The following is a 19788-nucleotide window of genomic DNA, read 5'->3' on the forward strand; positions in this document are numbered from 1 at the left end:
TCTGAGCACGCTCTAACCTGACAGCTACACAAAGGTGAGCTCCCTTCATTTAGTGTGTTTACTCTGAGACACACAGACACACACCAGCCACCTTTGCTGTGCACAGCAGCAGCAACACAACAACAGCTGGATGCTGCAATGATCCCACTATTGATCTTCTATCAGTATTAGTATTCATTTATTATTAGTGCTCATACACACACTGGACTGATGTACACTTAAGGTGGTACTTTAGGGCTGAGGCCTGTTCTATATTATTGTTATTATGCCTGAGGCCTCATATTCATCCATACAGGTGATACCACAGTATCTTCCTCTCTGTTGGACAAACAGCCTGAGTTGAAGTGTTTCCAGTATTTTTGGTCCTAACTGGGTTTAAAAAGCCTGACTCTGCAGCTGCTTCAGCCTGATGAGGGTTACAAAGGAAGCTCAGCTGAAGCTGCTGTGTTAGCAGCCAGGGCTGTGTGAGTCCCTGTGACAGACCTCAGTGTAGTTGGAGGAACATGACTGACTGCTCACACTGTCATTAACCCTGCTCTACCACAGAACACAGCTCCACAATGTTTCTGTCTGATTTCAGCACGAGGAGCCTTAAAGCCATGAGTCAGCATCTTTGTTCAGTTATTATTAACCATCAATGAGGCCTTTGTAATCACTGCTGCACAGCCTACTGATCATATTCTACACCTAATGTTATCTTTATATTAATGCATTAAATGAATCAAGTCTGAACTACGCTCTAACCTCTCATTGGTCCTCACTGGTCACATGACCTACAGTATGTTTCAGGAGGAGTCAGTGAGTGTGACCCTTTCAGCGTCCTGTTTCCAGGCCTCATCAGGACCACCGTGCTGATCTTCTTACAGCTGATGTTCCTGCTGATGACCATGTGAACAGTCCTCTGTGGCTTCCTGTGTGGACGTCACATCAGTGATAACTGCACACAGTAAATATGCAGATTTAGGAGTATTTTTAATGGATTCAGAGCTGCTGAAGGATTTTCTCATGAGGTCTGAGGTGAGACAGCAGATTTCAGGTTTTCAGTGTTGTGCTAAAATATAATTTCCAGTGTTTTTTAATGTAGCAAATATACTTTGGTACACAGACTTTATGAAGGGCTTATATATAAAATGACTGGTTTTGTAAATATATTTATGCCTCTGCATTATTGTATCTACATTATAATCAGTCCAGTCTTTTTGGCTGCTCTTTATAGATCTGTAATATTATATTTGTTATATTTGTGGCACTTTCTGCAGCCTTCGAGGCAGATCTCTCACAGAACAGACATTTTTATTGAAAATTAATAAAGAATATATGAAAGTCACTTTATAACAGTACAGAACACATACACATGAAATACAAAATATTATATCCAGGGTGAACAACTCCATAACTTTCCATCCACACAGTGAAGAGAATTCCCACCTTTGGAATATGGATCATAAAAACTGAACATGTAAAAAATCTAATTAATGTCATTTTTGTTACAGATGAACTTTGTATAAAGTCCTGTTAGAATAAATCTATAAAAACTGAGAGCTCACAGCTGCTGCAGCAACATCACAAACACATTTTAATAAAAGCAGGAAAGATTAAGTTCATCTTCAGTCTGCAGCTCTTCAGGTCAGGACAGTGAAGATGCTGAGAAGCTCTGAGGATCCGGTCTTTAAAGGACTTTTATAAGCTCATGAAACTCTACTGGAGTTCATCTTCTTTCTGTCCCCCTCAGCTTCTTTGTATCAATGCAGTCTTTTCCTTCTTCAGTGATGTGTGGCTCAGTATTTGGGAAGTGAATGTCCTCCTTTCTCTGGATCCCACTGTCAGCATCAGTGTGCTGCAGTCTGTGGGTGAGCCTGTGTCCTTGTTTAACTCCAAACTGTGGAATAAGCTCCAGTCTGCAGACACAAACCAGTCTCTGAGCTGTCCTCGTCCACTGCAGCACAGCTCTGTGCTGGGGGCTGAATCTGAACACAAGTTTGTGTTAGCAATGATTAAATCCCCAGAATAAGAACAGGAGCTGCTGGGTACACTGCAGTTCCACTGGCTGAAATACAGATGCTGCATATGACAACATTTCCAAACTCTCTGGGCAAATAAAAGCCTCACAGAGAGACCAAGCACTGCTGGGACATGAAGCTCCAGTCTCCATCTTCATGGCAATGTTGAGTATTTAATCGTAGCTCATCCATCCTGCTGCAGATGTTATTCAGAAGGCTATGGGGGTCTGTTACCCCTCCATCACAGTCTGCCCCTGTATCACTGTCAGCTGCTTTCCTCCTGACCTCCTCAGGTAGATGATCCAGCAGTGCATCCCCTCTGGGTTCCTCCCTGGAATACACCCGGAGCGCCTGGTTCTTCCATGAGAAGGATGAAAAATAGGCAAGCCCCCCCCCGGTACCAAGGGAAGCAGCAGCAGTACGAGTCTCTTTGTAGCTTCTGCTTCTCATCAAGCACGAGTGCTTTGCTGCTACAGTTAGCTGTCTGCATGTTAGCGTCCTTAAATGAGTCCACATGAGCTTCCTCACAGGTAACTCTCACCTGCACTCCTGATAAAACACTAAAAACACTCAGCAACAAAAAGACTGCAGCTGCAGCTCCACCCTCTCTGATGGAGGTATCTCACAGGATCAGGGACCACTCCACTTTGAGTCAGTGCTCCCACTGAGGACAGTCTGAGCTCCCCGTCAGCACCAGCCTCTCTGCATGAATACAGCAAAACATGGAAGGCTGCCCTCACTATTTTTAGAGGCTTGGGACTCTCAGCCACCCCCCAGGTCTGTCTGTCATAGTCTACACACATCTGCTGCCCCCCTCCTCCAGTGAATGATTTACTAATGGCCTCTCAGCTAAAAGGCTGAGTGAGGACCACTGACACTAAAAGGAGAGCACAGCAGGTCTCTGCAGAGAGCTGCTGTGAAGGCTACAACATCTAAAGCCAGTGAGTGGTGGGCTAGTTTACAGCCACCAAGAAGCTGGATTCAACTTTCCTTGAACTTATGAGGAGGAGGGAGGAGTTATTTGTAAAGTATCACTAAAACTGACTTAGAAAAACAGGGGAAAAACTTTTGATGTAAAAATCTGAACCAGACTGTCGAAGAACACGTCACACAATGAGCCACAATCCTGGAGTCTAGGAGACGTCTGATGAAGGCAGCAGACCGTTATGGACACCTTCATGATGTTCCTTCACACTGAGGAGAGAAGAACATCAGAGCTAAAGGAACATCTGCAGAGACATCAGTGCAGCTCAGTCACTGAACCCATCACTGTCTTACCTTCTGTTGTCATCACCTCGTTCTTCATCTGTTTTTGATGATCTGAAAAAGAAGACAACATTACTGTTTTACATAAATCAGATGTTTCCATCTGACAGACTGTGAGACAGTCACTGTCTTACCCTCTGTGCTCATCAAATGGTAAATCTCCTTCTTCTTCTTTGTTTGTTTTTGGTGAACTAAAAAAAAAAAAAAAAAGTTACCTTCTTTTTTTTTTTTTTACATAAATCAGATGTTTCTATCTGACACAGAGACTGTGAGACAGTCAGAAACAGACAAACCTGTCTGTGTTTCTGTGTCTGTGATTAAATCAAACAGTCAAATATCAGATCAGTGTCAGGATGTTAGTAAATGTTAGGATGCAGGAAACACAACAGTTTCATTCTTCTCTCATCCTCACCTGGATGAAGACTTCCTCTTCTTTCTGAGGTACCATAATAATACTATTACAGCAACAATAATTAAAACCAAAGCCACAGAGACACCAACAGCTGCTCCCACATCAACTCCACGTTCTCCACACTGAGCATCAGCTGCAGATGTTCCTGCTGTTATCTCCTGAAGGTTTAGATCTTCACATCTGGAAGGACAGAGGGACATGTTTCCAGCACAGTGTCCAGATGTTCCACATGTGTCCACGTGTGCTCTGAAGCTTCACTTACTGTGTGTGTGGCTGACAGGATGCAGATGTTCCATCTGAAAAGGTTCCAGCGCTGCAGTCGGAGCACTCGGTGTCTGTGGAGGCTGTTCCTGAGGAGAACGTGACAACATGAACATGTGAGCATCAGTGTGGACTCCCCACTCTGACAGAGACCTTCAAGGTCTGGCCCCTCCCACGAGTCTGCTGATGTTGAGGCTTCATCCACACTGAGACGCCTCTGTGTGCTGCAGCAGCCACACATCAAGCTGAGACAGCATCAGAGTGTCTGCATCATCCACCCTTTAAGCAGCTTCCAGCTCAGGGCGGTGGAGGTGTTGTTGAAGGTGCAGCAGCTGCTCCTCTCTGCAGCTCACCAACATCACTTTAACCTGACAGGTACGAAGGTGAGCTCAGCTCATTTAGTTTGGTTAGTCTGAGACACGAGCTGCAGCACAAAGATGCACAACAGCAAAGGTTGTGAAATGAAATGAAAATGGAAAAAAAAAAATTTGAAATAAACCTTTGTCATTGCACATTGTACTTGTACATTTCCACAACAAAATTGGGTTACAGCCCCCCTCTTGGTGCAATTAAAGAAAGAGTATGTAAACATTAACAAATTTAAAAGAGCAATACATAATTTAAAAGGGCATAAACATAATTAACTATAAGATATCCTATATACAGATGTACACCTGCAGCATCAATTATTGCACATGGTACTTTTGCAACCTAAGTTACTGCACTTTAATGGAAAAACAGATCTGCCTACAGGTGAACTGTCTTGTTTTTGTTTAACAGGGATATGGACTTGTTATAAAAACTGTCTGTCAAACGGTTTGTTTTTGTTTTTAGTTGTCTGTAGCGTTTGCCCGAGGGCAGCAGTTCAAACATCCAGTGTCCTGGGTGTGTGCTGTCCTTGATGATAGTGTAGACACTTCTGAGACAGCAGGTGCTGTAAAGGTCCTCCAGGGAGGGGAGTGAGTGTCCAATGATCTTTTGGGCTATGTTGATGACCCTCTGTATGGCCTTTTTGTGTGCTGTGGTACAGCTGGAGAACCACACAGAGATGCAGTACATCAGAATGCTCTCCACGGAGCAGCGGCAGAAGACGGTCAGCAGTTTCTTATCCAGATTCAGCCTCTTAAGGATCCTCAGGAAATAGAGACGTTGCTGGGCCTTCTTCACCACCGCTGAGGTGTTCGAACCCCACCGCCAGGAACTTGAAGCTGGACACCCTCTCCACACACTGTCCATCAATGCAGATTGACTGCAGGTTGGACTTCCTCCTTCTGAAGTCTACAATCAGTTATTTGGTCTTGGAGGTATTAATGACCAAGCTGTTCCCTGAGCACCACTCCACTAGCCTATGAACATCTTCCCTGTATGCCATTTCATTGCCATCAGAGATCAATCCGATCAGGGTGGTGTCATCAGGTAACTTGATTGTGACATTGTTTGAGTGGCTGCTGATGCAGTCGTAGGTGTGCAGTGTGTAGAGGTCTGTGACATCTGTTTGATCCATGCTTCTGGGTCTGAACTACATGCAAATGTTTTTGCATCTTTTGTTTCCTTTGTATTTGTGTTAGGGGTGGGACGCAATTAAAAAATGAATCTAATTAATTAGGAGGTTTGTAATTAATTAATTGAAGTTAATGCGTTAAAGTCCCACCCCTAATTTGTGTATCACCTGCCAGTAATATGCTACATATGAAATGTGTTATACAAATAAAAATGCCATTCTTTCCTTTCTGCCTGGTGTCCTGTACACACAATATACACTATACTACCAAAAGTCTTCACTCTCTCATCCAGATCACTGAATTCAGGTGTTCCAGCCTCTTCCACGGCCACAGGCAGGGTTATAATAATTTTGGATTTTACATTATCGTTTAGTTTTAATTAGTTTTCAGAGCGGTTTTGCTTGTTTTTATTAGTGTATATTTTTGGTTTATTGTTTAGTTTTAGTTTCGTTTCGTTAGTTTCAGTATTAGTTTTAGTTTTTTCATACTTTGTCAGGTGCAAGATTCAAAGTACAAGAGTAACTCCTGTGTAATAAAAACTCAACAAAAGATCCCATTTAAAGAAATATATTCAACAACCAGCTGTTCACAGACAGCAGCACTACAGGCTAAATGTGTGTAATATTAAGGACACACATGAACATCAACAGGGAGAAACAAAGAAAAACATGAACTCCAAACTCAATAAATTCTACAATAAACTACAATAAAGTTCAGCATCAGTGCAGCAGATTAACAACAGCTTCTGTTTTGGAGCTAGCTTGGTTAGATGCTGATATGTGGCCGACCTCATGTCGCATTTCTGCTTGTGTAGCTGCATTGTCATTACCTTACGGTCGTGTGCTGATGTTTTATTTGTGGTGCAGGCTGGGACTTCTTTGGTCTTCGCTCTTTGTGCTCAGTTTTTTGGCTGCAAACATATTTGTTCCTATTTTTTCACTTTCTTCATTCCCTGGATTCCTTAATATTGATTGTTCCTGATTGTTATTCTCTCACTGATAAAGTGGCCGGAAACGCACAAGGACGGAACAGGTTCATCACAACGTTGCAGCTGAGTGGACCCGACCAGTAGTCACATTTCTTCGGAGGTGAACCCCAGATCACGTCGGTTCAGAGCGGTTTCCTTGTGTGCGCTTCTCAGGTGGACTTTGACGTTGCTGTTTTTTCCTCACTGAGACGTGTTCCATACATTTTTCATCATTCACAACAAGACACGCTTCTACCTGTATTATCGGACTCAAAGAAACTCCATACGGGACTCTGCCGCTTTCTCTGCAGACCGCTTACATTACTTTAAGGACCAGCTCGGTGAGCGCAGCAGGCACACAGCTGCCCGACGGCGCTCCCAGCTTCAACTCAGAGAGCGGAAAACGATCAGTCTACAAGGCTTTGAAATCAAATGACAAACAAGAAAAAGAAAGTTCATTTTATCTATGATTTTAGTTCGTTTTTTAAACTCACAATATAGTTTTAGTTAGTTATCGTTTTTCCTTTTAATTTTCCTTTTTATTTATTTCACTTAACGACAATGTTTTTTCAACTTCAGTTTTCGTTATTTCGTTTGTTTTCATTAACTATAATAACCCTGATACAGGTGTATAAACCAGCACCGAGGCATGCAGACTGCTTCTACAAACATCAGTGAAAGAATGGGTCGCTCTCAGGAGCTCAGTGAGTTCCAGCCTGGTAACGTGACAGGATGATACCTGTGCAACAAGTCCAGTCCTGAAATTTCCTCACTGCCAGATATTCCAGTTAGCTGTTAGTGGGATGTAGGGCTCCAGTGATTCCTTGAGTAACTCGAATGATTTGATCATAAAAAATCCTCGACACAAATTTGTTCCCTCAATGCTTCATTTAAACCCTGCCGCTGTGTAAATGGAGCGTTTCATCCACATTAGCAGCGTTACTGTTCTATAACTGTAATGGATCATTGCTGACATTTTTTTCACACCTCCACTGCTTTCTATCGTGTTTGTGTGTTGTGCTCGCTGTGCTGAGAATTTCAGCTCTTATTTTTTTCTGTACTTCAGCTTCAGCTCTCAGAACGATCGCTATAACCACAGTTTGCTAGCAGGTGCCACCATTAGCACTAGAGATTGCTCATTACCAAGGGGCGATATCAACAGAAAAAGACAGTCCGCACACCAGAACGCTCCTAGAAAAATATTTAATTGCCTTCAAGATGAAGTAACATTTTGGGCATCCATGCCCTTCTTCAGACTTGAAGAAGGGCATGGATGCACGTCTCTACTTGATTATTCAAATAATTGATAGTTGCAGCCCTACTACTAAATATTCCACAGTCAGCTGTTAGTGGGATTGTAACAAAGTGGAAGTGATTGGGAATGACAGCAGCTCAGCCATGAAGTGGTAGGCCACGTAAAATCACAGAGTGGGGTCAGTGGATGCTGAGGGTCATAGTGCACAGAGGTCACCAACTTTCTGCAGAGTCAATCACTACAGACCTCCAACCTTCATGTGACCTTCAGATCAGCTCAGGAACAGAGAGAGCTTCATGAATGGGTTTCCATGGCAGCTGCATCCAAGCCTTACATCACCAAGCTCAGTGCAGAGCGTTGATGCAGTGGTGTAAAGCACACCGCCACTGGACTCTAGAGCAGCCCCCACACTACCAGCCCCCACTCTGCCAACAGCAGCAGTTTCCATCAGCACTTTGTTGGTCAGCAGCACCAGAGGCAGTTGTTAACCCAGACCCCGACTGATTCAGTACGGAAATCTGATTCTTGATGATTTGCAAAGTTTTAATTCCAGATGCCTTCCTGATACAACCCTCCATTGATCCAGACTTGGGACCAACAGCAGGTGTAGAACTGGGTGATTTGGACCAAAAATAGTATCTCTATATTTTTTCTTCCCAAAGGTATAAACAAAAAGGCACTTTAACATTCAGCTGTAGATGTACATGAGAAAATACTCAAAAATAAACCACTGGCATATTTAAATAATAATGCTCCTGAAATATATTATTGCTTTTTTCCTCTATAAAAAGACTCACAGCTGTGCTATTAAAATGTAAATAGAAAACAACAAAAACAGCCAAAGGATGACTTCTATACAAAGCTGTACATCCAGGTGCAGGCTCCTGTACATGACAGGCTGACTGAACAAAATTCAGCAGAGGATTTCAGGTTTCCAAAACTCTCCGACCTCACCGGAGAACTGGAAGAAGAGAAAGGTGAACTGGTGGATCTATAAATATGATTTTAATGTGAACAACACTATATCGACATAAACGATACTGTCTCATCTTATGTCGTGTATGAAAATATATCAATATTTTTTAAAAATCGATGTATCGCCCAGCCCTAACCAGGAGTACACTGGGTTGTAGCCCCCTTTGGCTGGCTTCTACATGATGGTGTTTATGAATGTGGACGGTCCATTTCTCATCTCTTATTTTGATTTACATTATTTGATTGTTGTTTGAATGTCTGCATACTAGGGGCAATGAGAGGTGACAGTTTAAAAAGGGTTAAGGAATAATGACAGTCAGGTGGGCTGCTAACCAGAGGGAAGCACAGTGTTTTTTTGACCATCACTGTAGTGTTAGGATCAATTGCTGGCCACCATTGACCTCTCTTTTGGTTGCACACAAGTTGTTTGTGTAGAGCTATTAAGTGCTCATTCGTTATGGACACTAATATGAAGTAAATGAGATGAGCTTCACTGCATGGATGTTGTAGACGGCTCATTTATTTAACTTATGGAGACATGTCAATCAAGCACTCACACTGGCATAGCAGCCCCTCGGTAGTGTCCTGAAAAGTGGTGGATCAAGTCACCACCTCCTTTTGAATAAACACGATCATCAAATTATAACTGAGCTCAGTCTCCCTGAACTTTGGTGTTGTCATTTATAAACACACAAACCTACCATGTTTGCTGATGTACTGTCCTGGTCCACAGCTGCTGTGTCTCTGTGCTGTCTCACAGTCGTCTCCTACAGAGTAGATACAGTAGAATCCCTGCAGGGGTTCACAGACTGTGTCTGATGTTCCTGTACATGACCTCTTTACCTTCAGACCAGAACCTGCCAACATGAGAAGAACATACACAACATGTTTGTTGGTCTGTAGATGTTGATGTGGAGACTCTACAGCTGTGCTCATGATTCATGACTGAGAAACTCCTTCGATCATCATCAGCAAATATGAAACATCATCAGCTTGAATGTATGGACTCATGATAAAGACCTCCTTAATGGTTTAAAATTACTGGACCATATAACCCAGTTGCAATTCAGTAGTGGTTAAATTAAGACTTTAACAAATTATTTTTTGGTGGGACAGTGGTTAGAACTGACGCATCACAGTAAGAAGGTCCCAGGTTTGAATCCACCTTGGCCCAGGCCTTTCTGTGTGGCATTTCCATGTTCTCCATGTCTGTGTGGGTTCTCTCCAGTTTCCTTCCACAGTCCAAAGACATGCACTCAGTGGGGTGATGTTACCTGGTGAATCTAAATGGCCTAAAGGTGTGAATGAGAATGTGAACAGTTGGCTCTCTCTGTGTTAGCCCTGTGATAGGCTCCAGCCTCCCCCTGACCCTGAAAAGGATAAGTGGAAGAAGTAGGATGGATGGATGTGTCTTAACTGTGGAGGCTGTAAAACTTTGTGTAAGGAGTCTGAAGCTCACTTCTGACCAATGGCAGCCACACTGAGGTGAGGACTTCCTGAACTCTTCTGTCAGTAAGCACTGCTGTTAGTGAAGCTTTCTTTGAAATGGATAAAACATTGTTGGACTCAGACACTTAAGCCCCTTTTCCACCGCCGGGGTTCTGGTCTCAGTGCTCGTTCTGTTCCCAATGAACCGGCGAAACGCTTAAGAACGGGCCCGCGTTCCCACCGCGTTTCTGTGAACTGCTCCTTTACGTATGAGCGTGGGCGGGTCCTCGTCTGGACATGAAGCTGAAGCGCACAAACGTGGGAGAACACGCTCTCCTTTCTGTGCTGCAAATACGTTTTAGGGTCCAAACCAAACTACTGCAGCATCTGTGTGCAGCACAGAGGGAAACACAGACAGAGATTAGAGCAAGACGACAAGTACGCACTTTGTGTCCTTTTATCTGTGATATGAACTGATACAAAGCAGCAAGTTCAGCCTTAGAGCCCAACCTAATTCACAGCCGTGAAAATCGCTTCTCTTTTCTCATTAATACACATGTAATATGGTAGAAAACTTGATGTTGAGACGGCAGAGTCATGCCCTTCTGCTGCTTTCGTCACGCGTTCTTGGCTTGAGACCAGCTAGTTTGCGGGCCGGAGTTGAACCCGTTTTTTTGGCTGAACGCCGAGTGAGTTTGTGGTGGAAAACCCACTGAATGGCTCAAATACTGGCATCGGCACTGGAACCCCGTCGGTGGAAAAGTGGCTTTAGTAAATGAACTCTCATACGATGTGCAGATGTAAACAAACTGTTTATCAGAGAGGAAGATTGATTTTTAGAATATCCAAGCCTAACATCAGCTGGTATACTGTGAGCTTATAACCAGCTGTTTGTTCAGCCGGCTCCTGCCTGCTGATGAGAGGGTCACAGGTCTGATCTGCTGACCATCAGAATAAACGAGCATGTTAGGATGATATTATATGAAGAGGCCTATGGTGGCCTCTTTCCTTCACATTTTCACTTCTTTGGTGTTGGGGAGGCCCCCTGAGATGAATAAACAGGTATGAGGCTTCACATATTCACATGAATGCATCAATGTGTTGGAAGATGTAATCACACTATAATAAAGAGACTAACAGAGATGTACCTGCTGCACAGTTTGTACAGGGAGTGCACTGTTCTAGTCCGTTGGGTTTATCAGTGAAGGTTCCATCCACACAGGGCAGACAGGAAGTGCTTCTGTACTCATTACAGTGAGTTTTAACTCGACTCCCTGATGAAAAGAAAAACAACAAGTTCATTCCAGGCTGGACTTTTATCCATCAGGGTCCATCTCATCTGACATGTGCAGCTAAGTTGTGTTAATAAACACATGCACTCATCATTCAGCAGGTTCTTACCTGCAGAACACCTGGGACAGCACTCACTGCCTATCAGATACTCTGCTGGATGACATGTGAGGCTGAGAGTGATGAAGACTTTGATCAGGATGATCTGAAAGGAAAGGTTGTGCTGACATTGTGTTACTGCACACTTTACTGTGACCATCCACTGCTCACAGACTCACAAAGAGCAGCAGAAGAAGAAGACATGGAGTAAGAACATGCAGCACCTGCTCACCAGGTGATTCTAAACTCCAGGAAATATTTACCAGGAATGCTGCAGAGCTCAGAGGGTTCCTTTTTAAAGTCATTTGATCCTCCAGGCTCAAAGGTTCCTCGGTCCTAAGAAACCATATCACTGAGATTTGGGAGGATGGAGGTTTTAACATGAAGAACAGCTGGACAACATCTGGAAACACAAAGAAATGACAGAGTCACAGTTAGGAGAGCTTCTACTGATGGATCACAGAGGTTTCTCCATGATCACATGATCAGAGCTGTAACATGAACTATGACATCATCAGTGAGTGAAGCTGCTTTGACTCTAATGCTCCTCTGATGATGCATTTAAAGGAAGCAGACAGCAGTGCTGAGACTCACTGAGCACAGAGAGGAGCAGCACCACAGCTACACCACCCTGAGTGTACTGCAGCCCCTCGTAACACTGCATCCGGTCACTGTCTGCTCTCTTGTTCCTCTGCTCAAGTATTTCCCTTTGCCTTTAATGCAGGAGTCAGCAGCAACCAGCAGGGGTGTCGCTCTGACCCAGCAGTGACTACAACAGTTGTTTTTTATGACGTGTTCATTTTCATCAAGTTTTGAGTTGTTAGTCAGATTAGATGAAGCACGTACCGAAGCTGGATTCTGAGGGGTTTCCTTTCTTTTTTGTTCAGTTATACAGGTGATTCAGATCCTTTCACCCCCGAGGCCTGCTCTGCTCCGCGGCCTGTTGTTTGTTGGAGCCAAAAACGAAACTAACACAAAATGTCGGCTCTGCTCCGTCTGTGAGCTCTGTGACAGCAGCAGCGTCTTTATCCGTCTGTGTCCGGGAAAGGAGAGACGGAACCCTCCGCTCACGGAGCTCCGGTACAGATGCTCGGTCCCAGCCTGCTCGCTGCTCGGTCGCGTTCGGTCCGGTTTGTAGCTGCTAATGGCGCTAACTGCGGGGGTGGCAGCTACCGGAACTACTTTCAAAATAAGAGCCCCTCATTAAACCGGAACTAACACGGACATGGAGAGAGTGAATACACTAACCCATCCACCCATAGACAGACATTAGAATTAGAGCAGAGCCCGGAGTGCACGAACCTACATGATTACATTAGGATTTAGAGCGAAATAAAGCAGAGTAACAGCAGCAGTTGGAAGTCTGTCAGAGGGTGCGGTTTCCGGTCTGTTTTGTTGTCAACTTCGCGACTTTTCAGACGTCAGTGGGCTTTAAACACAAATACATTATTTCCTGTTACGGTGGTGATGCAAAGCGAGGCTTTCTGAGGCTCTGAACCTTTTTGAATCACTGTGTCAAAAAGTGGTTCGCTATTAAAGGTTCATTCAGTACTCTTGGGTGACACCTGCTGGCTACAATGGTTGTTGCACAGCCAAACGAAGCCCTGCAGATGTGACGCACCTTTCAGGTATAACAACACTTCTTAATGTGTGTTGGGACAGTTCTCAAATGACCTGCTATCCAACTGTGTTTTATGTATTTGCTCTTTGTATCCCAGATACAGTTTTTCCTTTGTTTTTGTGCTTCCTGTGCAGGACATGTGAGTTTATGCACCTCATTTTTATAATATTTTTATTCAGAAATCATTTCTCCACAGCAGATGGGTTCAAATGGTTTATCTTTTAGGGACAGCTTCCCCAGCCTTTGAGAACAGAAGAAGCTGCTGTGACCAGGAAGTAAGAAAGGCAGAAAGAAAGGCAGCTCTTCAGTGATATGGCACTGTGAGTATTATATTTGAATAAACACTGAATAGGTGTGTTATGATCACTGTGTCTTTGCCCAGTGGCGTCTGATCTCCCCTGTCTGCTTTTCGACACGTTGAACGTTGCTGTCCTTTGATCGCACATTTGGTCACCAATTTAAAGGTGGATGCATGAGTTTATGTTTCAAAGTAAAACTTAGTGTCATCATGTTTTTTTAATCATAAAGTAGTTTATTAATGCTCCGATGTCAGAGTGGATTCTTTTGCCTGGTGACTGAAAGATCAGAGAGATTTATTGGCTGTAACCTCATTATATTTTTGGGTTATTGATGTGATTTAAGCATCAGCATTTTTATTTTCCATGCTCATCCACCTGCACAAGTTTCCAGTATAAAGAAATGGATGATGGACACCAACTTATTTTACCTTATTCAGTGGCACCAAATCAGAATATTCCCACATTTAGGAAAAATGAGATGGCTCTATTTTTGAAAGTCTGACATTCACACAAACCAGCTGTTACTGACTCAGAGCAGGTTTGGTACAGGGTGTGAAACGGCGTTTCAGTTGTCTGAAATACTCTGAGGATCACACCAGCTGATTCAGTCTGAATGAAGCAGTGAAGCGGTTCAAACGTCATCAGTGATGTCAACTGAAGCAAGCTCCGCCCACTGCTTCACAAGACTTGACCTATCGAGTTCGAAGCGTGTTTGGAAGCCTCGGTGTCAGAGGGAGCATCAGTACTGTTACTCAAAATGTGTCACTGTGAGAGCAGTTCATGAAGCCAGTGTCCACCTGACCTACTGTCCTGTCCGAGGACGCTCACTGCTGCTCCACAACCTTAAGTTAAAAAACAGCTATTAAAATATGCCTATTCAGTTTGGCCAACAAAACCAAAATCTAATAAATAGAAATACATATCAATAAAAATAATAATAACTAACAGAAATAAATAAAAGTGATACCTCTCACATTTAATAGACAAGCTGTGTGCCTCACTGACAACACAGTATGCTGTTGCACTTTACAGCCAAACAGGTGCCGGATACACATTTTATCAGGCTGTTTCTCCATCTGCCAAAATCTGTGCCCCCTGCTATAATGCACACTTATTGGCCTACCTCATAAAATGTGTATCCCCTCTAGTTTTTGGTAGGAAAAAGGAATAATCGCCAGAATTCCCCAAATTTTGGAAGGAAGCATAAGGCGCGGCAACTGGCTCCGCCTCCTCGTCCTCCGCTCTTGAGGGTGGGGATACAATTTATGTCGGGGATAACTACTTTGGCACAACACCGGTGTTTTAAATGCTCAGCATTGCAGTGGAAGGAAAGCTCTGCTCTGCTCAGTCTGCATTCAGCTTTATTTTAGTTTTTGTCAAATGCTCCCACACCTTTGACAGTCTGTGTCCATTTTCCTTCATTTGCTCCACCCTCCTCTCTGTTCCACCATCGTTATTTTGTTCATTACTTATTCTTTGTTGGTATTGTTGTTATTGGCAGAAAATAGAGGCAGTATTGCCCCCATATCTTCCTGTAGGGTATGGCAGCTACAAAATCACGCAGTTTTACAATAGACCCATTTACTGTTTGTAAACAATGATGACGTAGGCAGCGATGCGCGAGCATTTTGGAAACAGAAGTACGGCAGAGTTCAATAGTGTTTCAATCTAGAGAAGGGATTATCAATGAAAGATCGTGAAAACTACCTGCAAAAATTAATTTTGACCACCAGCAACCGACTCCGATCCCTGTGGTATGTTAGCAAGTGGCCCAGTATCTGTGGGCAGATATATACGTGTATTTGGTGGAGAAACCCAGCGTATACACCACAGAGAAGTTGCAGTGCATATAAGTCACTGGATGCTTACAATTATGTTGTTTGCCGCTGTGTACCGAACATCAAATATCCTGACACAGACTCTGAGTTTTGTTTCTTGAAGGCAGAAGTTCTTCCAAGTCAAAGACAAGGAAACAGGAGCGCTGTGTATGAGGCTCAGGTCATTGTAAACAAGTCAGAGAACTACGTCCTCACAGAGGATTGTACCTGCATAGCAGCTTGAGTACTTCATCAAACTGCTTTTCTGGCTTGTTAAGAGTTTTCTGACTGCAGATATTATTGATTTACAATGAAAATATATATACTGTTCCAGTCAAACTGTGAGACACACTCAACCATTCATATGTGAGTCTGCTCAGATTTTTGACTGGCACTGCATATTGTAATCTATAGTGCGATTAAATATTAATTTAAAAATCAGGACTCTGGGCGCCTGGGAGGCTTAGTGGTGAAGCCGGCGACCACATACATATGCCACATTGCGGTGCGGCATATGTATGTCGCCAGTTTACTTGCGTGTCTTCCCCAGTATCTGTCCCCCATTTCCTGTCTCTCTCCGCTGCTAACAAAAGCTGCTGTGGCCAAAAACGGAAAAATAAAAAAAATAAAAAAACAGGACTCTGAGTCCAGCGATGCCTCACCTGTAAACAGCCACACTACAGTTTAAAAGCCAAACAGCCTACCAGCTAATACTGTTTACCGTATTTTCCGGAGTATAAGTCGCACTTTTTTTCATAGTTTGGCTGGGGGTGCGACCTATACTCCGGAGCGACGTATATGTGACATTTATAACACATGAACCAAAATACTCCAGCCACTTGACATCTCCGTGAACTGCAGCTTTAAGGCAGTCTTGCGTAACCTGTGGGCGCAGTGGATGATGGATGGAGAGCACAGCTTAACGGCAACTGGGAGAATGCACCACCCAACTTTCCTGGAAGTCATTGGATGGATCAAGAAAACATGGGCTTCAGTGACAAACCATCCTGTTGGGATTCAGAAAGGGTGGAATAATTGGAACTGCAGCTGACGACGAGTCTGACTAACGCGACACAGAAGAGGAAGCGGCGCTTCGTCTACGGAGTGTACGGAATTGTTTAGAAGTGACACCGAGGATGAAGAATTCAATGGATTGATGGTTTGGTTAACTTGTTAGTATGTTCTTTATGCTATGGTTATCTGAATAACTTAATGTTACGTTAACATACCGAACACGTGTTCGTTGTGCGTCATGTAGCTGAATGTGCTACGTTAGCATAACGTAGGCGTAACCGTGTTCGTCCTGTTCTTTAATCCATTATTATTTTAAATTGCCGTTCAAGATGGAATTTCTGCTCTGGGTCTCGGATTCTATCAAACAACCCCCCCCCAAAAAAAGTGTGACTTATATATGTTTTTTTCTTCTTTATTATGCATTTTTTGGCTGGTGCGACCTATACTCCGGAGCGACGTATAGTCCGAAAAATACGGTACATTAGATACCTGACATCCCGGAATAAACAATGGAAGATAAATAACTTTACTTGATATAAAATGGGCGCTTCAAACGTGAGCATTTCTGATCGTGTCCTCAGTCCAATTTTTATCAATACATTTGATGGCTTGCAACCACAGACGCCTCCGTTTCTCTCAAACAGCCGTGATCCCGTGGGATTCAGTACAACTTCACTCCACTTTTGGTAGAGTAGAAATTCTGACAGCCAAACACGCAACAGCAGACATTTTGATGCTGATATCACTTTTAAATCACATTTAAACGCTGCGCGGTCTCCTTGTTCTTATTGATTTGCATGCAGTAGCAGTTCACTTCTGTTGCAGTTCACTTCCTTTGATGACATAGGCTGTAAAAGGGTCTATATGATGTGTCGACAATTAAAATTCCATGTCGACTAATTTTGGTAGTCGAGCTATCTGATGTCTTCCTGAAAGACATCAAGCTGAAGTTGGTGGAGGACCTGTCTGCTGAGGACAGAGAGAAGATGAAGAGACTGTGGCCTGCTGTGGAAAAAGCTTAGAAAGAAAAGAAGCCAGCATACTTCATGGATGGCTGAGCCTTCATGAGTGAAACTGGGCTCGGTGCTGATGTGGCAGCTTCTTTTACACAGCAGACGTCACATGGAGATTTTTGCTAGTTGCTGTGCTAACACACCTGCTAACGCTTCCTTGTTCCACCATGACAATTAATCTGATGTTCTGTGTGACTTTTTTCCCAGGTCATTTGCCCCCCACCAGTGGGCTGGGCCCCACAGTGTGAGAAACACTGAGCCAGAGGAACGAGTGCTTTTACTGGTTGATCACAGTTCCTGATTCTCACAGTGTTTTTGGTGGGACTTCAATGTGGTCCTACATCTCTGTCTTGGCTGATGGCCCTCTACAAATTACAAATCATCTGTACCTGAAGCTGTTACTGACACATACACCTGTAACACTCATTATCATCTTTAAAGCTCTGAGGAATGAAGCTGCAGTCATGTTACCATCACCAATAACAAAACCACCCACTTCCTCATTCCTGTGGCAGCTTCTTTCTGTTCTCCTGAGCCTGATACTTGCTTCCTACTTACTGTAAACTTAATATCAGCATCATCATTCATTCTGATGTGTCTGAAAACTGAAAATATGACCCAACACAGAACAAAACTATAAGTGAAAGTCTTAATTTGGAGCTGATAACATACAAAACTGCTAAATTTGGGGGAAAGCACTGTAGTGATTTACCAAAAATGAGAAAAATGAAGGAATATGAAACATTTACATTATCCCCAAAATACTTTAAATTCCCTGATGGAATCTTTCTAAAGGGATTAATAAAGTTTGATGTAATCTAATCTAAGTCTGAACAGCCTGAGCTGCCTGAGCAGTACTGCAGATACATAAAGCATAAAGCCAAAGGATTGTTACTCTTACTCTTTTAAGGTTTAAACGACAACATTCAAAAAATAATCCAACATAGTTTAAGAACTGATGGATCAATAATGCCTCTAAACACTGGCATCAGTCAGCTTCTCAGTTCTTTGCCTCCATCCCTGATGTCCACCAGCTGTCCACAGAGGACAGATTTCTGTGACAGGACTGAAAGATGTTTCTGATGCAGTAAATCAGCCAAAAATTCTACAGGAAACTGTGATACCTTAAAAGAAGTGTACATGCAAAGTACATTATGATTACTTTGAACCTAGGAAAGACCCCTCTTATTGGTGACCAATATCTAAATCCTATTATTGATGAATGCCAATCAGGCTTCATTAGATTACACTGAACTTTGACATATATACGGATTTGATTCCTTGGAACATGAGTTCATCTCCTCTGCTTTAAACTGAAGCAGTACACTCATGATATATGCCACATGTATACCTTATGTACATTTACTTGCCTGAGAAATTTGTCTTAGACTGGAAAATAAACATAACTGATTAAAATACACAAGTACATAATGTTTGGTTTCAGCCAAGAACGGTTGGTTCAGGTATGTCTCTGACTAACAGATTATCCATAACAGATGCAAGTACTCTGTCTCAGCAGCCCCTGATGGAGACGACACAATGATAGAAATGGAGACCTCGAGGTCATCTGAACATTTGCTGTTGAAATTCTCTGTTTTCCACATTCTGTTTTGTAAATGATGTAACCAAGATTGATAAGCTGTGACTATATGAAACTGTAAGCTGAACTAGAATGTGTCACACTGCATCTCATCCCACACGGGGATGAGATGCAGTGTGACACAGATTAATCTGTGAACTGTGACAAATGGCTTTATTAAATGTAATAATTGGACTCCTTATTCCGTTGTTTGGTGTCATTCCTGTTCGATAAATGAACATGCAGAAACCTAAAGGTTCAAGCAGCACATACTCATTTAAATTCCTTCAAAACAAATTTGACTTTGACACTTTTTTCCTTTGCAAATGTGTCAACACCCTCTATGCCAATGGTAACAGTCCGATCAAACGTCCCTGTGGTACATCCCAACCTATTTTCCTGTATGTTTCTTCCTGGTAGCAGCACAGTGTCTGGACCTATGCCACTGCACTGCATGGCACTCCTGTTCAGTGCCATGTAGTGCAGTGGTATAGGTCCTCAGACCGGAAGTAGGGGGCGGGGCCGGAAGCGGCCTGCGGTCCGAGTTTGGGCACCCCTGGTGGAACTGATCTGAGGATCCACATTACCAAAGAGCTAGGAACACTCTGAACTTTAATCCTATTCTTGGTAAACCCAAAATGTTCTTAACAACTGGCTCCAAAGGCATTTGTCTCTGAGGGTAAAGCTCTGCTGTGCTGCTCAGCGCCTACGTGCTGATAGCTCTACATGCAGCTCTGTTGATAAAATGTTACAAAACTTCCTGCTGAAAAACAAACAGGTAACAGGTTAAAAAAAGAAGCTATATCAGAAGTTTTGTGTTGAAAAAGACTATTTTTATCAACTCTACTGTGTGTTTGATTAAGTCAGCTGCACAATATCCATGTACATTATTGGGGAGTGTTGTAGCATTAAGTCTCACCTCTGGGCAACACAGCCTAACCCCAGCTGTGTGCCACTGGGTACTGCCCAGCTTTCCCAGGTCTGGGGCTG

At 43.2% G+C, this 19788-nt stretch overlaps 1 protein-coding gene and 1 pseudogene across 3 annotated transcripts in view; one reads left to right on the top strand and one right to left on the bottom strand.

Annotated features, from left to right (window-relative positions):
• LOC115791158 (NACHT, LRR and PYD domains-containing protein 12-like) overlaps nt 1-19788 on the top strand; it is a 1329445-nt pseudogene that overhangs the window by 682768 nt on the left and 626889 nt on the right.
• Nucleotides 1275-19788, bottom strand: part of LOC115791534 (tumor necrosis factor receptor superfamily member 14-like) — a 31281-nt gene continuing 12767 nt past the window's right edge. For 2 of the 3 annotated variants that reach the window (XM_030745632.1, XM_030745623.1), the window contains exons 3-11: nt 11719-11858; nt 11468-11561; nt 11215-11340; nt 9340-9495; nt 3941-4028; nt 3679-3858; nt 3401-3457; nt 3279-3320; nt 1275-3194 (exon numbers count right to left, since the gene is read on the bottom strand). In XM_030745632.1, coding sequence (XP_030601492.1) covers nt 3134-3194; nt 3279-3320; nt 3401-3457; nt 3679-3858; nt 3941-4028; nt 9340-9495; nt 11215-11340; nt 11468-11561; nt 11719-11858 — 944 coding nt within the window. In that variant the 3' untranslated portion in view covers nt 1275-3133. Of the gene's footprint in view, nt 3195-3278; nt 3321-3400; nt 3458-3678; nt 3859-3940; nt 4029-9339; nt 9496-11214; nt 11341-11467; nt 11562-11718; nt 11859-12301; nt 12601-19788 lie in introns of those variants that run through there. The other variant, XM_030745641.1, reaches the window with a different exon arrangement.

This window comes from Archocentrus centrarchus, chromosome 2 (assembly GCF_007364275.1).
Source record: "Archocentrus centrarchus isolate MPI-CPG fArcCen1 chromosome 2, fArcCen1, whole genome shotgun sequence".
In the NCBI taxonomy this organism is placed as follows: Eukaryota; Metazoa; Chordata; class Actinopteri; order Cichliformes; family Cichlidae; genus Archocentrus; species Archocentrus centrarchus.